General features: G+C 46.0%; 1 protein-coding gene across 3 annotated transcripts in view; it reads right to left on the bottom strand.

The window, feature by feature from the left end:
• Positions 1–17,258, bottom strand: part of POLD1 (DNA polymerase delta 1, catalytic subunit) — an 83,035-nt gene that overhangs the window by 49,255 nt on the left and 16,522 nt on the right. For all 3 annotated transcript variants that reach the window (XM_030197967.1, XM_030197968.1, XM_030197966.1), the window contains exons 7-18: positions 16,498–16,612; positions 15,793–15,922; positions 15,470–15,636; positions 15,139–15,243; positions 14,844–14,984; positions 13,870–13,980; positions 12,117–12,308; positions 11,530–11,618; positions 7,546–7,662; positions 7,237–7,350; positions 6,762–6,909; positions 2,552–2,647 (exon numbers count right to left, since the gene is read on the bottom strand). In XM_030197967.1, coding sequence (XP_030053827.1) covers positions 2,552–2,647; positions 6,762–6,909; positions 7,237–7,350; positions 7,546–7,662; positions 11,530–11,618; positions 12,117–12,308; positions 13,870–13,980; positions 14,844–14,984; positions 15,139–15,243; positions 15,470–15,636; positions 15,793–15,922; positions 16,498–16,612 — 1,525 coding nt within the window. The remainder of the gene's footprint in view (positions 1–2,551; positions 2,648–6,761; positions 6,910–7,236; positions 7,351–7,545; positions 7,663–11,529; positions 11,619–12,116; positions 12,309–13,869; positions 13,981–14,843; positions 14,985–15,138; positions 15,244–15,469; positions 15,637–15,792; positions 15,923–16,497; positions 16,613–17,258) is intronic.

The following is a 17,258-nucleotide window of genomic DNA, read 5'->3' as shown; positions in this document are numbered from 1 at the left end:
CATGCCAAGGTTTTTTAGTCATCAATAGGCGCCCGGCTCAGCAGGGCTGGATGCTCTAAGTACATAAGTAATGCCACACTGGGAAAAGACCAAGGGTCCATTGAGCCCAGCATCCTGTCCACGACAGCGGCCAATCCAGGCCAAGGGCACCTGGCAAGCTTCCCAAACGTACAAACATTCTATACATGCTGCAACCCTGGCCGAAGGAGGACCTTCTTTATGTTTTTCCTCCATGGCATCTGATCAACCAACTAATTCTCAGGATCGCAGGCCATCAAGGGCGGGTGGTTCTGATTGCCCCAGATTGACCTCGACACCCGTGGTACACAGATCTGGTACATCTCCCAGTCTCACCCGATCTTCTGATCCAGAGACCGGTTCAGATGGAGGATCCCTCCTGCTTTGGTCTTACAGCATGGCTCTTGAATGGTCGCGGTTGAGAAAAAAGGGTGATTCCAATGTGGTGATTGCGACCTTGTTGCGTGCTTGCAAGCGGTCCACTTCCATGGCTTATGCTTGGGTGTAACGCATCTTTGAAGCTTGGTGTGAGTCCCAGGCATTTGTGGCACAGCTGCTCGCCTTTCTGCAGGAAGGGTTGCACATGTGCCTCACTTATAATTCCCTTCGGGAGCAGGTAGCTGCTTTAGCCCGTTTCCGGGGTGGGTGCTGGGGTCTTGACCTCACATCCCGATGTGGTGCGGTTCTTCAGAGGGGTCGCCCTCCTCTGCGACACCCTTGTCCTCCTGGGAGTCTTAATCTGGTTCTGAGCCTTCTGAGCCACTGCAAAAGGTTTCGGTGAAAAATCTTACTCTGGTGGTACTTTTGGTGGCCATCTCGTCGGACCGCAGGGTTTCTTGAGTCAGGCCTTGTCCTGTCAAGACCCTTTTCTTCTTTTTTTTCTGATGCTAGAATTACTTTGCGTACAGTGTCTTCCTTTTTGCCTAAAGTAGTTTCGTTATTTCATCTCAATCAGCCTTTCATCCTTCCTCTTGGAAGGAGGATCCCTCTGAATATGCGACGCTGCGCCTTCTGGATGTTTGGAGAGTTCTTCTCAGATATTTGCGAGATACCAATGATTTCAGACATTCGGATCATCTCTTTGTCCTCCTAGATGTTCCCTTAGAGGCAACATGGCGTCGAAAGCGACAATTTCTTGTTGGATCAAGGAGGCTATTGTCTCCGCTTACCTGTTGCTGGGCTGCGCTCCGCCGGAGGTGGTAAAGGCGCATTCCACGAGATTGCAGTCGGCTTTGTGGGCGGAAACTGGGGGTGCTGTCTCTAGATCAGATCCGTCAGGCAGTTACTTGGGCTTCCCTTTTGCTAAGCACTACAAGGTGGATGTGGCCGCTCAGTCTGATGCTTCTTTTGGGACGGCGGCGGCCCACCCTCTTTAGGGATTCCTTTGGTACATCCCACCAGTTCCTGGATTCATCTGCTGCTAAGGCTAAGGACGGTAAAAAAAAATTATGACTTGCCTGCAGATAATTTTCTTTCCTTTACTAGCAGCAGATGAATCCAGGATGCCACCCGCGTTCCGCCACACTTGCTGTTTCCTAGAGTGTTTTCTCCTGGTTAAAAAGAAAGAAAAAAAAGGACAAACAGAAGAAAAAAAGAGAAAAGTTCAAGAATGATAAGTCTGTAGACCTGTATGCAGTTTGACCAGTTGTTTTCTGTTTTTATTGTTTCATGAGGAAGGTTTATAGCCTGTGATTTGATGTTTCTGCTTTGTGATGTGACATATACTGGTTGAAGAAGGAGCTGGCCATCTGGTATCACTGTCTTCAGCTTTGTAATCTCTAACTCCACCTGCTGGTAGATGGACACAACCCACCAGTTCCTGGATTCATCTGCTGCTACTAAAGGAAAAAAAAATAGCTGCAGGTAAGTCATAATTTTACCATGTTGTGACTGAGGTTGTAGCTGTGCCGGGGGGTGGAGGGAATAGACACTGATCTTTATTGTGTTGAGATCAATATGTCTTTGTCAGGAGTGAAGAAGTAGCTTAACGGTTAGTGCAGTGGACTGAGAACGGGGGAACTAGGTTCGATTTCCACTGCAGCTCCTTGTGACCCTGGGCAAGACTTAGACTATGAGTCGACTAGGGACAGAAAACATACCTGTATATAATATGTGTAAACCACTTTGGTTGCACCCACAGAAAGGTGATTTATCAAATCCATGGCCCTTGACCCTTTGATGAGGGGTATTCTGGGGTGTGGTTTGGGCTGGGTGGATAGTACATTCTCTTAGGTTTAATGAACATTTTGTTGGAGTTTTCATTCGACGCCCTTCTAATACCTAAATATTGCTTAAAACCTCATAAAATATTATCACCTCTCCTGTCACTGTAAACAGTCCTAGAGTCTAGGATGGACGACAAAGAAGTGTTTAATTAAATTCAGAGAGAACTCTGGATGAGTCACTCTGAGGAGAGAACTTGTTCAGAAATTGCCCCCAGCTGTCTTGCCCTCTCTCACCAACAAACACAGGAGATAGTTATCTGAGAGTGCACCTGCAGGCTATTCCTCAGGAGGGTAAGTCTGCCCCATACCTTGGCATCGGCTTTGAATCCATTGGCAAGGGTGTACTTGGACTCCACCAGCTGCTTGGTTTTCTCAATCATTTGCCGCCCAAATCCTGTAACACTCTACAAGAGAAGGCAGAAAGGTGTTGTCAGGCCAAAGGAAATGGACAGCAATACGGGCAGGGACCTGTCTCAGTAAAGGACACTCCATGCACCCCAGTCTTAAAATGGGGCATCATAAGTGGCAAAGGGAGAGAGGTAAACTTTGAACCATTTACTCCTGATGCAATGTTTCATCTCCTTCCTCCAAGCTCCCCTCCCCAGCTTCAGCAGACTCTTTATAGCAAACAGCCAGTGAAACAAGGCAGGAAACTGTTCGTCTATTACCAAACAGCAGGCCTACTAAAGGTGACCTCCGTTAGCAGCTGCCATCAGAAACAGGGTGGGGAGATGGAGAGAGAGCGGGGATTGACAGAGAAAGATATAAGAAAGAAAAGCAAAGAGGCACAGAAGATAGGACCTGGGTTAAATAGCTATGGCGGAGAAAACAAGAAAGAGGCAGGGAAAGAAATGAAAGAGACAGGAGGGGAGCACTTCTGATCCTCAAAGCTTTCAGACCAATTACTGTAGACCAGCAAGTAAGGATGAGGTTTTAGCAGTGTAGCTGGTTGGACTGTGGAAGAGGGGACACTGCTTGCCTCATCAGGGAAAAGCCAAGCTTGTCCTGTTAAGCTTTTTTATCCAAGATGTCATCACACACAGAGTGCTGCTGAGGAGTCTGGATCCAGAGCACGCTTAAGGACAGCCACAAGAGGAGGAGGGGGAATACAAAGACTTGACCCATCCCCCTTCACATCCTGCAGTCCCAGCAGATGGTGCAATGGTGGTGTGAAGAAACCAGTTTTTAATTGAAACTTGACTGTTCTGGGCTCTAATTGGCCTGGAGTTTTGAAATTACCCAGCAGATGCTGGCTGTTGCTTCAGTTTCAGCCCGGGACAAGGACAGATCTCTTTTGCTGAAGCTCTATGAACAGATATATGTCCTGATCTCCCCAGGTACTTTCTAGGAAGTATGCAAGTGTTTAGTTAGTGTTAAAACTGATCCATATTTCAGTTACCTGCTTATTGTTTGCCAATTGCACTATTTTGTTCCACTGATCAATATTTTTAAAGAGAATAAACATAACTGTTCGCCCTTGTTGTCTGGACTGATAAAGAATCCTGGTGGTTTGTGTGTTGGGTTTGTGAGTGCTTTCTGGGAAATGTGGGACCACTGGGAGTGTGGCTCCAGTAACCTAGAAATCACTGGGGATAATTGGAGAGCCGGAGACTCGCCCAGAGGTAGATGTGACCCAGTCGGTGAGAGAAGGGTGCTAGTGTAGAGCAAAAGCAGCAGGTGCAGGCGGACCTGAACTGTGCTGGAGAGACACCCTCTAAGAGACTGCAGGGTAACCCCAGGCGGGAGGCTAGGCGTTTCGTGACAGGTGGTATGTATAACAAGTATGCAAGTGTTAAGCCTGTCCCTTTCCCCCTCCCCAAGGGATCAGTATACCAGGAGGATGTGTCTTCACCTCATGGTGCGGAAAGACATTGCTGAGGAGAGCTGTCAGCCAAACATTTTATATTTGCTTTAAAAGTACTTCCATGTAATTTCATCGAGTGCCCCCTGGTCTTTGTACTTTTTGAAAGATTCACTTTTACCCGTTCTACATCACTCAGGGTTTTATAGACCTCAATCGTATCTCCCCTCAGCCGTCTCTTTTCCAAGCTAAAGAGCCCTAACCTCTTTAGCCTTTCCTCATACAAGAGAAGTTCCATCCCCTTTATCATTTTGGTCGCTCTTCTTTCAACCTTTTCTAATTCCGCTATATCTTTTTTTAAGATACGGCAACCAGAACTGAAAGCAGTACTCAAGGTGAGGTCACACCATGGAGTGATACAGATTCTTGGTCTTATTTTGCATCTCTCTCCTAATAATTCCTAGCATCATGTTTGCTTTTTTGGCCGCTCCACACTGGACAGAAGATTTCAGTGTATTGTCTACAATGGCCACTGACTTAGCGTTAACGGCTGGTGCCCCTACAATTCTATAATGCAATCTTGGAATCAATATACCGTTATAAAACTGGCACTAAGTTCATCGCATTGGGGCGTCTAAATCTTGGCACCAATTTATAGAATTGCCACCTTAACGTTCGCCAAAACAACGCTATCACTGCCTAGCGGAACTACGCACACAGCCTGACGGAAATCAGAGCCATGATGTGAGGGAAGGCGGCGGCCATGATGCTTCTGATGCAAAGGCAGCTCAGGGCAGGAAAGAACAGCCCCCCCATGGGCAAGCTCACACAGCAAAGTCTGGGCCCAACACTGTCTGCGACTTACTTCCCCCCCCCCCCCCGACGGTCCCCAAAGACTAAAAATGCCAGAGGCAAGTGTTGCTCCTAGCACCTGTAACATAGCATTTCTTCTTCATGTAGACCTGAAATCAGGTTCAACGCAGATTGCAATTTAAAGAACATGGACAGAATTCCAACAATTACAGACAAAAATTGTAAACTTTAAACAGTACTTCCATCTAAGTCTACTTGTCAAAAACTGAGGTCCCCAAAAACGCCACTCTTTCCTGACTTCAAATCACCTCTTTGCCAAAAAAAAGGCTCGACAAGAAAAATTTAAATAGAGTGACAATATATAAATATATACGTGACCCACTGAGGAAAAAGGTACCAAAAATGGGATATTTGATTTATTTATACCAGAAAAAAAAGAGATATCAACTGCAAAATCCTACAAAAATTTCAGCCTCAGGTATGGACTATATTATGTCTTTTTGATAAACATTTATCAATAAAAAAAAAAGTATGTTTTTCGAAAAACGCATTTGAAAATTAGCAAACTTAAAACATCTATAGCTCTGTAATCCACAGGAAGTTACGGATAACATTTTGACGTTTTGTATAGACTGTGATCAAATTTCAAAATAGGAAGTTGCCCAAACCTCTCCAAACTTTTATAGCCTTTCCCTCTGTTTTGGTACCTTTTGATCAGTGGGACACGTATATATTTATATACTGTCACTCTATTCACATTTTTCCTGTCAAGCCTTAAGGCTCCTGCTTCATTTTGGTGAAGGGCTGCTTTGAAGTCAGGAGGGAGTTGAATTTTGGGGATCTCAGTTTTTGGTACCACCTTTTCGCTCAGCGGGTCACACAGGTAAATCTATGCACACCCAGATTCCTGTCAGCTACTACTACTACTACTATTTAGCTACACCACCTCCTCCCCTTGCAACACCTGCTCCCTTCCATTTTGAGTCTCCGTGAATTTCAGCCATAAAATTGCTTAAACTCATTACGAGTCTGATGGTACCTGACCATTCTGGAAGAATATCTGAAGCACAAACACATCAGACACCAGGGCAAAATTTCTAGGCACTTAAAATTGGGGAGAGAGGAAAAGGCATTACAAAGTACATTTGTTTTTAAGTCTTTCTATCTCCCTGAGCTACCTTCACACTCTGCTTCCTTCTTAGTATTTTTTTTTTCTGCACTTTGAGAATTTTTCTCTCGTTTCTGCCTCTCCCTGCTCACTCGCTCGCGTGTGTGCCTGTGTTCTGCGGTTTTCCCCTCCTATGTGCTGATCTGGATGAAAGGAAGGTATTGTGTGCAGTGACCTGTACTCCTCCCATGTGGAAAACAGCCTGCAAGGTGCGGGTTTGATTCGGTTCCAGTTCCCTGCCTCAGCAAGGAACAGGAGTGAAGGCAGCTTCTTTATTCTGGCTTGACAAAGGGACTTGTTTTGTAAAAAAGGGACAGAAGGTACAGGGACTTTTCCATCCAGTTCCTCTTCTGGGTTTTGAATTTCTACTTCCTAAAAGCACTGAGCTGTGTGCATTCAGCCACAGGTCAGAAGCAAAGAGTCTGACCCTCCTGATGCCTTCACAGGGTGTTACGTTATGATCTGTGTGTATACACAGCATGAAAGAAAGCTGAAGTACAGAAGAGACAAAATGGGATCCAGAACAAAGAAGGAGGTCGCAGCAGGCCTGACAACGCAGTTCTGCAGAGATCACAATAAACTGAAGTGGCAGAAAACTTAAACCCCTACCCTGAAAGACCCAAAGAGGACGTTGGGGGGTGGCAGGAAATCCCCTGCAAAACATCTGAGGTGTCCTTTGCTGCTCCCCACCTCCCACAAGCAGTCATTCTCCTGCACTATTTTAGCACATGCTCACCTGAGAGATCTCCAGGCAGGGCAGCTTGCCCACCTGGGCCCCCGTGAAGCCGTACACAGAGTTTGCGCTAACTTTAAGAGCCAGCTGGCGTCCATCCAACACCTTCTGTTTAAAGGGATCCTGCTCCTTCTTCAGCTCCGTCTTTGCCCTATTGCGGAGGAGAGAAAAATCAAACAGAACAAAGAGCAACTACTGGGGGGGGGGGGGGGGGGGGGCACCTCTCTCAGATCTGTACAGTTCTCAGACCCTGGGATACAACCTTACCTCTATTAAAGTCACTCCCCACCCCCACCCCCACACACTCCACAGACACTACTGCTAGATCCCCCACTCTACCATTTGCATCTGCCTGTCCTCCTCCCCAGCCCTCCAAGGTCAGATCCCCACCCCTACCCAAGTCACACCTCTTCCCCCCCTCACAGATATGAGTCTTAGATCCTCACTCAATGTGGACAACCTCTTTATCTAGTCTCACCTCTTGCGAGCAATAAGCAGATTTTCCAAGATTTCAGGGAGCAGCCCCTTCCTCACTGTGCTCTTAACAAAGTGGTCTCCGGTAGGAGTTTTGATAAAGTCGTTGGGGGACAAACTGGAAGAACAAAGCAAGGAGAGGAGAGAGATCATGTAGAGTAACAAATGGGGAGGGGAGAGGCTAGAGAGACAGCCTCCCCTCACTCACTAGCATCAAGTATGAAATGGGGAGGGGAGGGGCTAAAGACAGTTTTCACTCACTAGCACTGAGTATGAAGTGGGGATGGGAGGGGCATCGTCAGTCTTCACTTACTCGTATTTCTCGATGGAGCCTGTCTGTAGCAGGGTGGTGTAACACAGGTTATGAGCCATCATGATGGAGGGGTACAGCGAAGAGAAATCCAGTGTAGCAATGGGCACATCATAGTACCTGCAGACACACACACAGGACCTCATGTTCATTTCAGCTCCCTGGTGATCATATTCTCTTGAAGACAATTTTGATAGTACCAAGCCCAGGCATGCTGGGCTTGGTACTGACAGGAGTGCAAACTGAAATCCCATAGGCACACACGACGTAGTTAGGTTTATAGCCATACACTCTGCACTATCTTAGAAGCAGATGAATCTGCCTGGGGAGATTTCAAAAGGAGATCTCTACACAAGGACTTATGGAGAAAAGTTGAATGATCACTGTTGCTCCTCTGCAGAAGAAACTCTCTGGCCTCCTCCAGCTGCTCTCTCAGATGGAGAAGCAATACCTGTAGAACTGGACTCAAGGAGGCTATGGGAGAGACACTTGACTTGTCCAATCAGCAGTAAACTTGTATAATGAACCATGCAGGAGAGCAGAAGTTACTTCAGGGTTTCAAGTTTATTATGATTTACTATACTGTCATACGAACATGCCATCTAGGTGGTTTACAATATTTATTTAAAAAGAGTAGAGTTGTGAAGAAAGTGTGTTTTACGCCAGTAAAATGTATTAGACATTTTCCTATTTTAATTATGTCCTGAAGTATATTTTCTCTCTTTGGCTAGCAGGTAGTGTTTCTTTGCTGTAAAGCTGTTATAGGGAATTGAATGTTCTTTTTCTTTAACATAAGCAGGAAACAAGCAGCAGTATACTTTCAAACTTTGTTGACTGGGCTCTTGATTGGCCCAAGAGCTCATTTCCTTTAGAGTGTACTGATTTTACCTTCCGTCTTAGCCGGGAGGAAAGAAAGATCGATCTCTTTGCAGAGGCTTGGTGAATTATATGTCCCAGGCACTATTTAGACAGTATATAGATATTTAGTTAGTTTTCTAATTGATCCATTTTTTCACTTACCTGTTACTGTTTGCTATTTGCACATTTTTGTCCACTGTTCCAAGTTCTCAGAATAAACACAATTGTTTGTTCGTTCTGCCTGTCTGGACTGATAAAAGAATCCTGGTGGTTTGTGTGCTGGGTCTGTAAGTGCTTTCTGGGAACTGTGGGACCACTAGGAGTGTGGCTCTTGTAACCTAGAAATCACTGGGGATAATTGGAGAGCGGGAGACTCGCCCAGAGGCAGTTGAGACCCAATCGGTGGCAGTAGAGTGCTAATGTAGAGCACAAGCAGCAGGTGGAGGCAGACCTGAGTTGTACTGGGGATAGACCCTCTAAATGGTTGCAGGGTAACCCCAGTGGGTGGCTACACGTTCCTTGACAAGTGTAGGAGGGGATAAGTGAATGAAATATACACAAGTAAAGGAGTGTGAAGGAAAAGGGGGAAGAACTCCATTATCTGAAGAAGAGAGATTGGGTGGGGACTAAACACTTCATTGCCCCAGGTACAAATAAGGACCTGTATATACTATGTAAACTGCTTTGAATGTAGTTGCAAAAACCACAGAAAGGCGGTATATCAAGTCCCATTTCCCTTTCCCCTTAGATTAAAAAGAGAACTCACAAAGATCACATGGTGTCATGGAGCGGGGAGGTCACCGATATTCTCTGCTCCCGGGTCCCCTGGTGTTTAAGTGGAGAGTCCAAGATGGCGACGGACTCTGCTCTGGCATTGCCCTCAGTGTGTTCCGAATGGACAGTGGAAGTGCGGGCGGCAGTAAAACATGCTTTGAATAATCAGCTTCAGCAAATTCTCAACAAGTTAGATCCTGCTCAGCTCCCCGTTCAGCGGGTCGGGGACGCCTGAGGGAGCTGCGCAGGTATCGGCCAGGTCATGGGGCCGGTTCCAAGCGTCCTTTCAGGGCAACAGGCAGTGAGGTCGTGATGGGGCCTCCGGAAGTGCTTGGAGGTTCCAGAGCTTTCCGAAATCCATAAGTACATAAGTAATGCCATACTGGGAAAAGACCAAAGGTCCATCGAGCCCAGCACCCTGTCCCCAACAGCGGCCAATCCAGGTCAAGGGCACCTGGCAAGCTACCCAAACGTACAAACATTTTATACATGTTACTCCCGAAATTGTGGATTTTTCCCAAGTCCATTTAGTAGCGGTTTATGGACTTGTCCTTCAGGAAACCGTCCAACCCCTTTTTAAACTCTGCCAAGCTAGCCGCCTTCACTACGTTCTCTGGCAACGAATTCCTGAGTCTAACTATGCGTTGGGTGAAGAAAAACTCTCTCCTATTTGTTTAAATTTACTACACTGTAGTTTCATCGCATGCCCCCTAGTTCTAGTATTTTTGGAAAGCGCGAACAGATGCTTCACATCCACCTGTTCCACTCCACTCATTATTTTATATACCTCTATCATGTCTCCCTCTCAGCCGTCTCTTCTCCAAGCTGAAAAGCCCTAGCCTCCTTAATCTTTCTTCATAGGGAAGTCGTCCCAACCCCGCTATCATTTCTGTCGCCCTTCGCTGCACCTTTTCCAGTTCTACCATATCTTTCTTGAGATGCGGCGACCAGAATTGAACACAATACTCAAGGTGCGGTTGCACCATGGAGCGATACAACGGCATTATAACATCCTCACACCTGTTCTCCATACCTTTCCTAATAATACCCAACATTCTATTTGCTTTTCTAGCCGCAGCAGAACACTGAGCAGAAGGTTTCAGTGTATTATCAACGACGACACCCAGATCCCTTTCTTGGTCCGTAACTCCTAACGTGGAACCTTGCATGACGTAACTATAATTCAGGTTCTTTTTCCCCACATGCATCACCTTGCACTTGTTCACATTAAACGTCATCTGCCATTTAGCCGCCCAGTCTCCCAGTCTTGTAAGGTCCTTCTGTAATTTTTCACAATCCTCTCGCAAGTTAACGACTTTGAATAACTTTATGTCATCAGCAAATTTAATTACCTCGCTGGTTACTCCCATCTCTAAAACATTTATAAATATATTAAAAAGCAGCGGTCCTAGCACTGACCCCTGAGGAACCCCACTAACTACCCTTCTCCATTGTGAATACTGCCCATTTAACCCCACTCTCTGTTTCCTATCCTTCAACCAGTTTTTAATCCACAACAGGACTTTTCCTCTTATCCCATGACCCTCCAATTTCCTCTGTAGCCTTTCATGAGGTACCTTGTCAAACGCCTTTTGAAAATCCAGACACACAATATCAACCGGTTCCATTTGTCCACATGTTTGTTTACTCCTTCAAAGAATTGAAGTAAATTGGTCAGGCAAGATTTCCCCACACAAAAGCCGTGCTGACTCGGTCTCAGTAATCCATGTCCTTGGATGTGCTCTGTAATTTTGTTTTTAATAATAGCCTCTACCATTTTCCCCAGCACCGTCAGACTCACCGGTCTATAATTTCCCGGATCTCCCCTGGAACCTTTTTTAAAAATAAGCGCTACATTAGCCACCCTCCAATCTTCCAGTACCATGCCCGATCTTAAGGATAAATTGCATATCACTAACAGTAGCTCCGCAAGCTCATTTTTCAGTTCTATCACTACCCTAGGATGTATACCATCCGGTCCAGGAGATTTGCTACTCTTCAGTTTGCTGAATGCCTTATTGCGTCCTCCAGGTTTACTGTGAATTCAGTGTGCTTTTAAATATGGGATTGTAAAGCTTAGCAGTAAGATGGGCAGACTGAATAGGCTCTATGGCCTTTATCTGCTGTCAATTTCTGTTTCTGCATGTTGTGAAACATTTAAAGCCAATTTCCAAGACATATTTTACATCTAGCCACATCAAACCCTTTGCATGTTGCACCCAAAATTGGTTGGTTCTTGCCATGTACCAGCTGTTCGATCAGTTCTTGTAGCTGAGACCTCTCCCTGTTCCTCTCTGCTCCTGTGACATGAAAACCTTCCTCATTTAGACCCTAGAGACATGCAACACACCTTACCCTTTCAGAGGTTCAATGACTGTAGCACCTGTGTAATCCTCTCCTCCGTCTGACTTCACCACTGGCATGACCAGATCTTGCTTCATGGCCTGCAAAAAAAACAAGAATAAGCAAGGTATAGGGTGACCCTTCCCTCAGGCTACCCTCTTTTCTCCGGAGGGATGTAACGGGGTGATCCCTCCCTCAGACCTCGCTCTCTCTCTCTGTAAAGATGTTACAGGTTAACCCCTCCCTCAAGCCTCTCTATCTGTAGAGGTTTTATGGGGTGACCCCTCCCTCTGTAGAGATGTTATGGGGTGATCCACCCCTCCTCAAGCCCCCCTTTCTCTCTGTAGAGATGCTATGGGGTGACCCGTCCTTCAGGCCTCCCTCTCTCTGTAGGGATGTTACGGAGAACTCTAATCCCTCAGGCCCCTCTCTCTCTATGGATGTTGCGAGGATCTCTTACTCCTCAAGCCCCCCCCCTTTCTGTATGGATATTATGGGGTGACCCCTCTTCTCTCTGTAGAGATAAGGGGACCTCTAATTCCTTCACTTCCTTCCTCTCAGTAGGGTTTTTAGCTGTTATCCATCCAGTGCTCACTTACCTGTCTCAGAAGCTGTGACACCACCTTGATCTGCTGGCCACGAGCGAGCAGGTAACTGAGGGGAACGCCAGTCACACGAGCCATCTCCATATAGTTAATGACACACATGAGTTTCTCCAGCAGACGCAGGGGGAGGTAGGCATCTTTTAAGCAGTACACAGCCAATCGACGCCGTGTCTGTTCATTACCATTCTGTAATCCAACAGAGGAAGTAAGCCAATTCCACCCTTCCAAAACATTCCAGCTACCCGCAGCTCACACCTAACCTACCCTCCCATATCCTGTCTCACACTCCTGCAACTATCTCACTTCCTCTATCAAACCCTTGCAGCTGCTCTCCATCCTAATATCCCTCCACCTAATCTATTCTGCGAATTCTATTCCACTTTTAAACAATTTTTATTGAAAAGAAAGCAAACCATAAACAGAATAAAATAACCATCATTTTTGTTTTGTGTTCTACAACAACACCCACCAGAGAAACTTATCCTGCCCTCTCTCTCCCCCCCCCCCTCTTCCCCCTGTCTCCCAAACCCTCCGTGTCCCAATCAAAAGATCACCCAACGAACAGCTCCAGAAGGCTTGTACTCTTATAGTCCTCTAAGCCTGCATCGCAAAGTCAAGTATTCCTCCCACCACCACCCCCTCCTTCTCCATCCCAAAAGAAATGCAGAGTACCTGGAACAGACAAAATCTAATCCATACTGGGATCTACAGATTGTTGATCAAGCCACGTCTCGGTGGATGAAGGGTTTGTAAATAAGGCTCCCAAACCAGCAAAAACTGTTTCTTATGCATAGGCGAGCCCTTCGTATCCCTGGCCTCCCAAGTCACCAACAAGTGTAAGTAATTTCTCCAATAATGTGCAGGCTCCGGTTTCACCCAAAACTGGAGAATACATCTGTGCGACCACCAAACACATTTTACGAAATAACAAAATATTACCCTTATGTCTACAATGGTCGTTCTTCTATTCCACTTTAAACTTGATTCAAAGTGGATCACAGAGTAAAGATAGATTTACACTAAAATCAATAATCTAGTCTTAATAAGAAGTATCCATCTAAATCAATTTTTATAAAGTGGATCCAAAGAGATGAAAAAGATTATGAACTTAAAGTGGTTTATCCTTGGTTGGAAACCTAGAAAGAAAGTACAACCCTGCCTTTCGATGAAGAAGAGCGCAGTGTCTCTGATGACAGTTCCTCAGGATCAGAGAGGTCTCTTTTAGGCAGGGGACGAGGAAAACGAGGAAGAACCCGAGGAGGCAGACAGAGGAGAGGGAGGTGTGGCGGAGATTTCCGTGAACAACTCCCTCAGCAGTATCAAGAGCGATCTGCCACATGGTCTCGTCAACAGTAGAGGTTTCAGTGGTTGTAAATTTGTCCTGTCTCATACATCTACACCACTCCACAAACACAGTTATACATCCTCACCAAATCTACCTCCCTCATTTTATATGCCTGCACTACCCACCTTACTATTAATCCATCTTCAGTCTTCCATCTCTTCCGCTCTGTGTCATATAACCCCATACCAATCCTACCCTCTGCTCTTTCATAGGCCTCTCTCATCTTCCCTGGCGTTCCATCTCCCACAGTTACCCTGCCTCCCTCCATGTTCGCCGCATCCCCAGGGTTATCCCCTCTCTACCTAGGCTAATCCTACTTCAGTTTCTTCCTTGATATTACAATTGCCTATATCTTATCCTCTACTGCACTTACGCATCTGCTCTCAGCTCTCCAGGACTTACCTGCAAGTCAGTGATAATGGAGTGCTGCACATCTTCCTTCTGCTCCTGCAGGAAGTGATAACTCACCGCATTCAGCGTATATGAACGCAACTTATAGTCCCGCAACAGCACCTGAGCAACACAAGAGAAACTACGGCTGAGTGAGAGCAAGAAGAGAAGCAAGGCAAGAGCTACAAAGAAGAGGGAAGGGAAAAGGGTAAAGCTATTTCTCTCCACAGATAGCAGAAAATGCAGCCACAGTGATGCCATCATGATGGTGCCTGCCCAGACATCGCTCTCCTCTGGCTCAAGGTAAGCGTCCATGAGCATGTGCAAGGGCTCCTGCGTTCAACACATTCCCTCCTTCTCCTCAATCTGTGCACAGCTACTGCTGTTCAACACAAAGGGGAGAAGAGTGGGAAGGTGCCTGAATTGCCATTTATTCAGAGCAGTAGGTAGGTCTGGTTCAACGGGTATGAGTAGGTGCATGTCACCCACGTAGATGTAGAATCGAGTATCCATTGACTGAATCAGCTCCGCTAGTGACTGGAGGTAGCTATTAAGCAAAATAGGAGACAGTATCGATCCTTGTGGTACCTCCCAAGTCAACATCCATGGTCTTAGTTTCTTTGAAGATCATCTAGTAGGGATAGAAGGACCATCTCCCTTTCATAACCAGGTTTGAATTTAGACTGACATCGGATCTAGCTAGTCGTTGAGTTGAACGTAGACTGTTCTACAAGTTTTCCTAGAAACGGGATGTTACTTTTGCAACACATTTGGAAATTTTCATAGGCGGAATATAAGTCATTTACTAATAGTGCTTGCCATCCATAGCAGAGCTCATATAAATAAAATTGGTCCTGTGGAAGACACGCTAACTGTTAATAAATAAAGCTGGCCACTACTGAGGAATTAATAAATTTATTACTGCCTACAAAGAATCTCTTCCACAAGGGACTGCACCTCCCTCCTCCGCTAACAAGTCACACTACCTGCAGCAGGTCGAACTGAATACGCCCCTCTGTGTTAATGACTTTGTTTTCTCGCCGGCCCATCTGCTTGGATTGGAAGGAAGAGTCCCGAACCACTGACCTTGTCAATGGAATCCGGCCCAGGAATGGGAATGTATAAACCTGGCAAGGAAAGCAGACAGAAACAGCTTTACTGAGACTTCGAAGAGCACGACTTGGACAGACACATGTTAGAATGAATATAACGCAGACAGAGGTATGCACGCACACATTCTCCCTTTCCTCTGCATTATGGATGATTGGTGTGCGCAGTTACCTTTAACGTCTGGGCCCGATTTATCAGGTAGGGTATGTCGAAGTTCTGAATGTTGTAGCCAGTCAGAATATCAGGATCAGTGACACGCACAAAATCTGCCCAGGCCTGGAAAGAAAAAGACCATCTGAACTGCCAACAATGACCCCCCGGAACAAGGAAAAATTGTGTCTTGCCTGATAAATTTCTTTCCTTTAGTCCTACCAGACCAGTGCAGAACAAGAGGGTTATGTCCAATAACCATGCGCTGTTCTTGTTCTGGACTGGTCTGGTAGGGACTCTAAGGAAAGAACTTTCCCTTTCATTCTCAAAACCCTTCACTCTATGGGCTGACCTTCAGGAGCTCGTCCTCTCGCTGGAAACAGAGGACCTGGGAGCCCACAATGCTTGCACAGGAGTTCAGAGTGAACACATTACGGATGAAAGGGTCGCGCTCTCCCTGGCGCAGCACCATGGTAGCGATCTGTATCACAGGGTCCTTGTCTGGCTCTGGGAACACTCCTGGAAGAGACAATGATATGAGAAAGAAAGAAAGCGAACAACACACAGACAGCAGAATATGAAACACAGAAAGGGGAAGAATGAGAGACAGGGAATGTGAGAGGAGAAAGAGAGCAAATGCCGTCACCCCACCACTTCCTCTGAGGCATGCATCACCTTTCCTGCCAGCACATTCAATATCAAAGCTGAGAACACGGAGAGGAGCAATTTTCTGCCACTCCCCCTCCACAGGGTGGCTGATAAAATCTGTCCAGCTCACATCCACCTCAATTTGAGAAAGCGAGACCTGGGGAGAGAGAGAGAGAGAGAAGCGGGGTCACTACAGAAAATCAACCCCTCAAAGAGCAGGGAAGAGAAAGAAGGGTCGGGGTCATCCCTAAACAGACCAACGTCTTTTCTCACCACATGCTGGAAGTTAATACTGACCTTGCACTCTATCTTTCAGGGCAAACTCCTGATTTTCTTCAGCAGGAAAGAGTTTAGAAGCAGCCCTTGGTCCTCTTGCAGATTCCAGAAGAACAGGAGTAAATACAGCTATAACCATCCATGCCCCCCAAATTTTCATGGAATTTCACCTGCCGTGGCTGTCTCCATGCTGCTTCCCCTGAACTCACTCTCCAGACCACCTTCCTTGCCTCTGTCCCCAGACTAAAATCATTAATCAATAAAATAAATCTTATGCCCCCCTCTCTCTGTCCTGGGGCTCTCCTTACATTCACTGTACCTCCATCTTGCCCATGGTCACCTTCCTCCCTATGCCACATTCTCAACTTTTCTGAGAGGTCTTTCCCCCCCTCTCCCCAGCTCACTCCAATATTCATACTCTAAGATGTCTTCCAACCCCACCCCAAACTAACTCACCTTCCCAAGTACATCCTTCTTTGAGTCTCCATTTGAAAGCTCCTTTCTCAGACGATATTTACCAGCAGGAAGCTCAATCCAGTTGCATCCAACAACATCCGTGTCCACCATAAATCTGCCAAAGCACAACGCATCAGTGGTACAGATTTTAGTTACCTAAAATTCTGCTATACCACCTTTCGTTACGGCTACAAGACAGCTTACAGTCCATAAAATAAAATCCAGAGGAGATAAGGACAGACCGACAAAATTATGAACTACATCAGAACTGAGACACAAAGCAACTTGGGGTGCATTACACGAACAAGACACCCAAATGTATGATGCCGAAAGAAAAAAACAACCGTGATAGTTAATTCATAACAGGAGCAGGATACAGGGTGAGGGATGGTCAATGGGATAAGTTCTTATATATGGATTTTCTGGATCGGGCTCAAGATATTGGAGTCAGATGGTTATCTACATAGACTGGTTAAAACGAGAGGTTTCCTCTAGGACCCTACCTTGAATTATGTGATGCCATCTTTAGTTCCCTTTTCGATGTATTACTGCCACGGTTTTCTATCTTGCTTTCTATTGTAAACCACTTTAAAACCTTGCTATATTCAGCGGAATAGCAAATTAATAAGTCTGTCCTCTCCCACCTGGGGGAAGGAGGCTCTTTCAGAAGGCTCCTGGAATGCATGCATGCCTCTATCGTAACGCTTGGTGTGGTCTATGCATACAGAACCCTGCTCTCGTACAGACGCAGTCCTTTCACC

Source organism: Microcaecilia unicolor, chromosome 3 (assembly GCF_901765095.1).
Source record: "Microcaecilia unicolor chromosome 3, aMicUni1.1, whole genome shotgun sequence".
Classification (NCBI taxonomy): Eukaryota; Metazoa; Chordata; class Amphibia; order Gymnophiona; family Siphonopidae; genus Microcaecilia; species Microcaecilia unicolor.
Note: the sequence above shows the minus strand (reverse complement) of the source record. Positions and strands in the feature narration are given on the sequence as shown.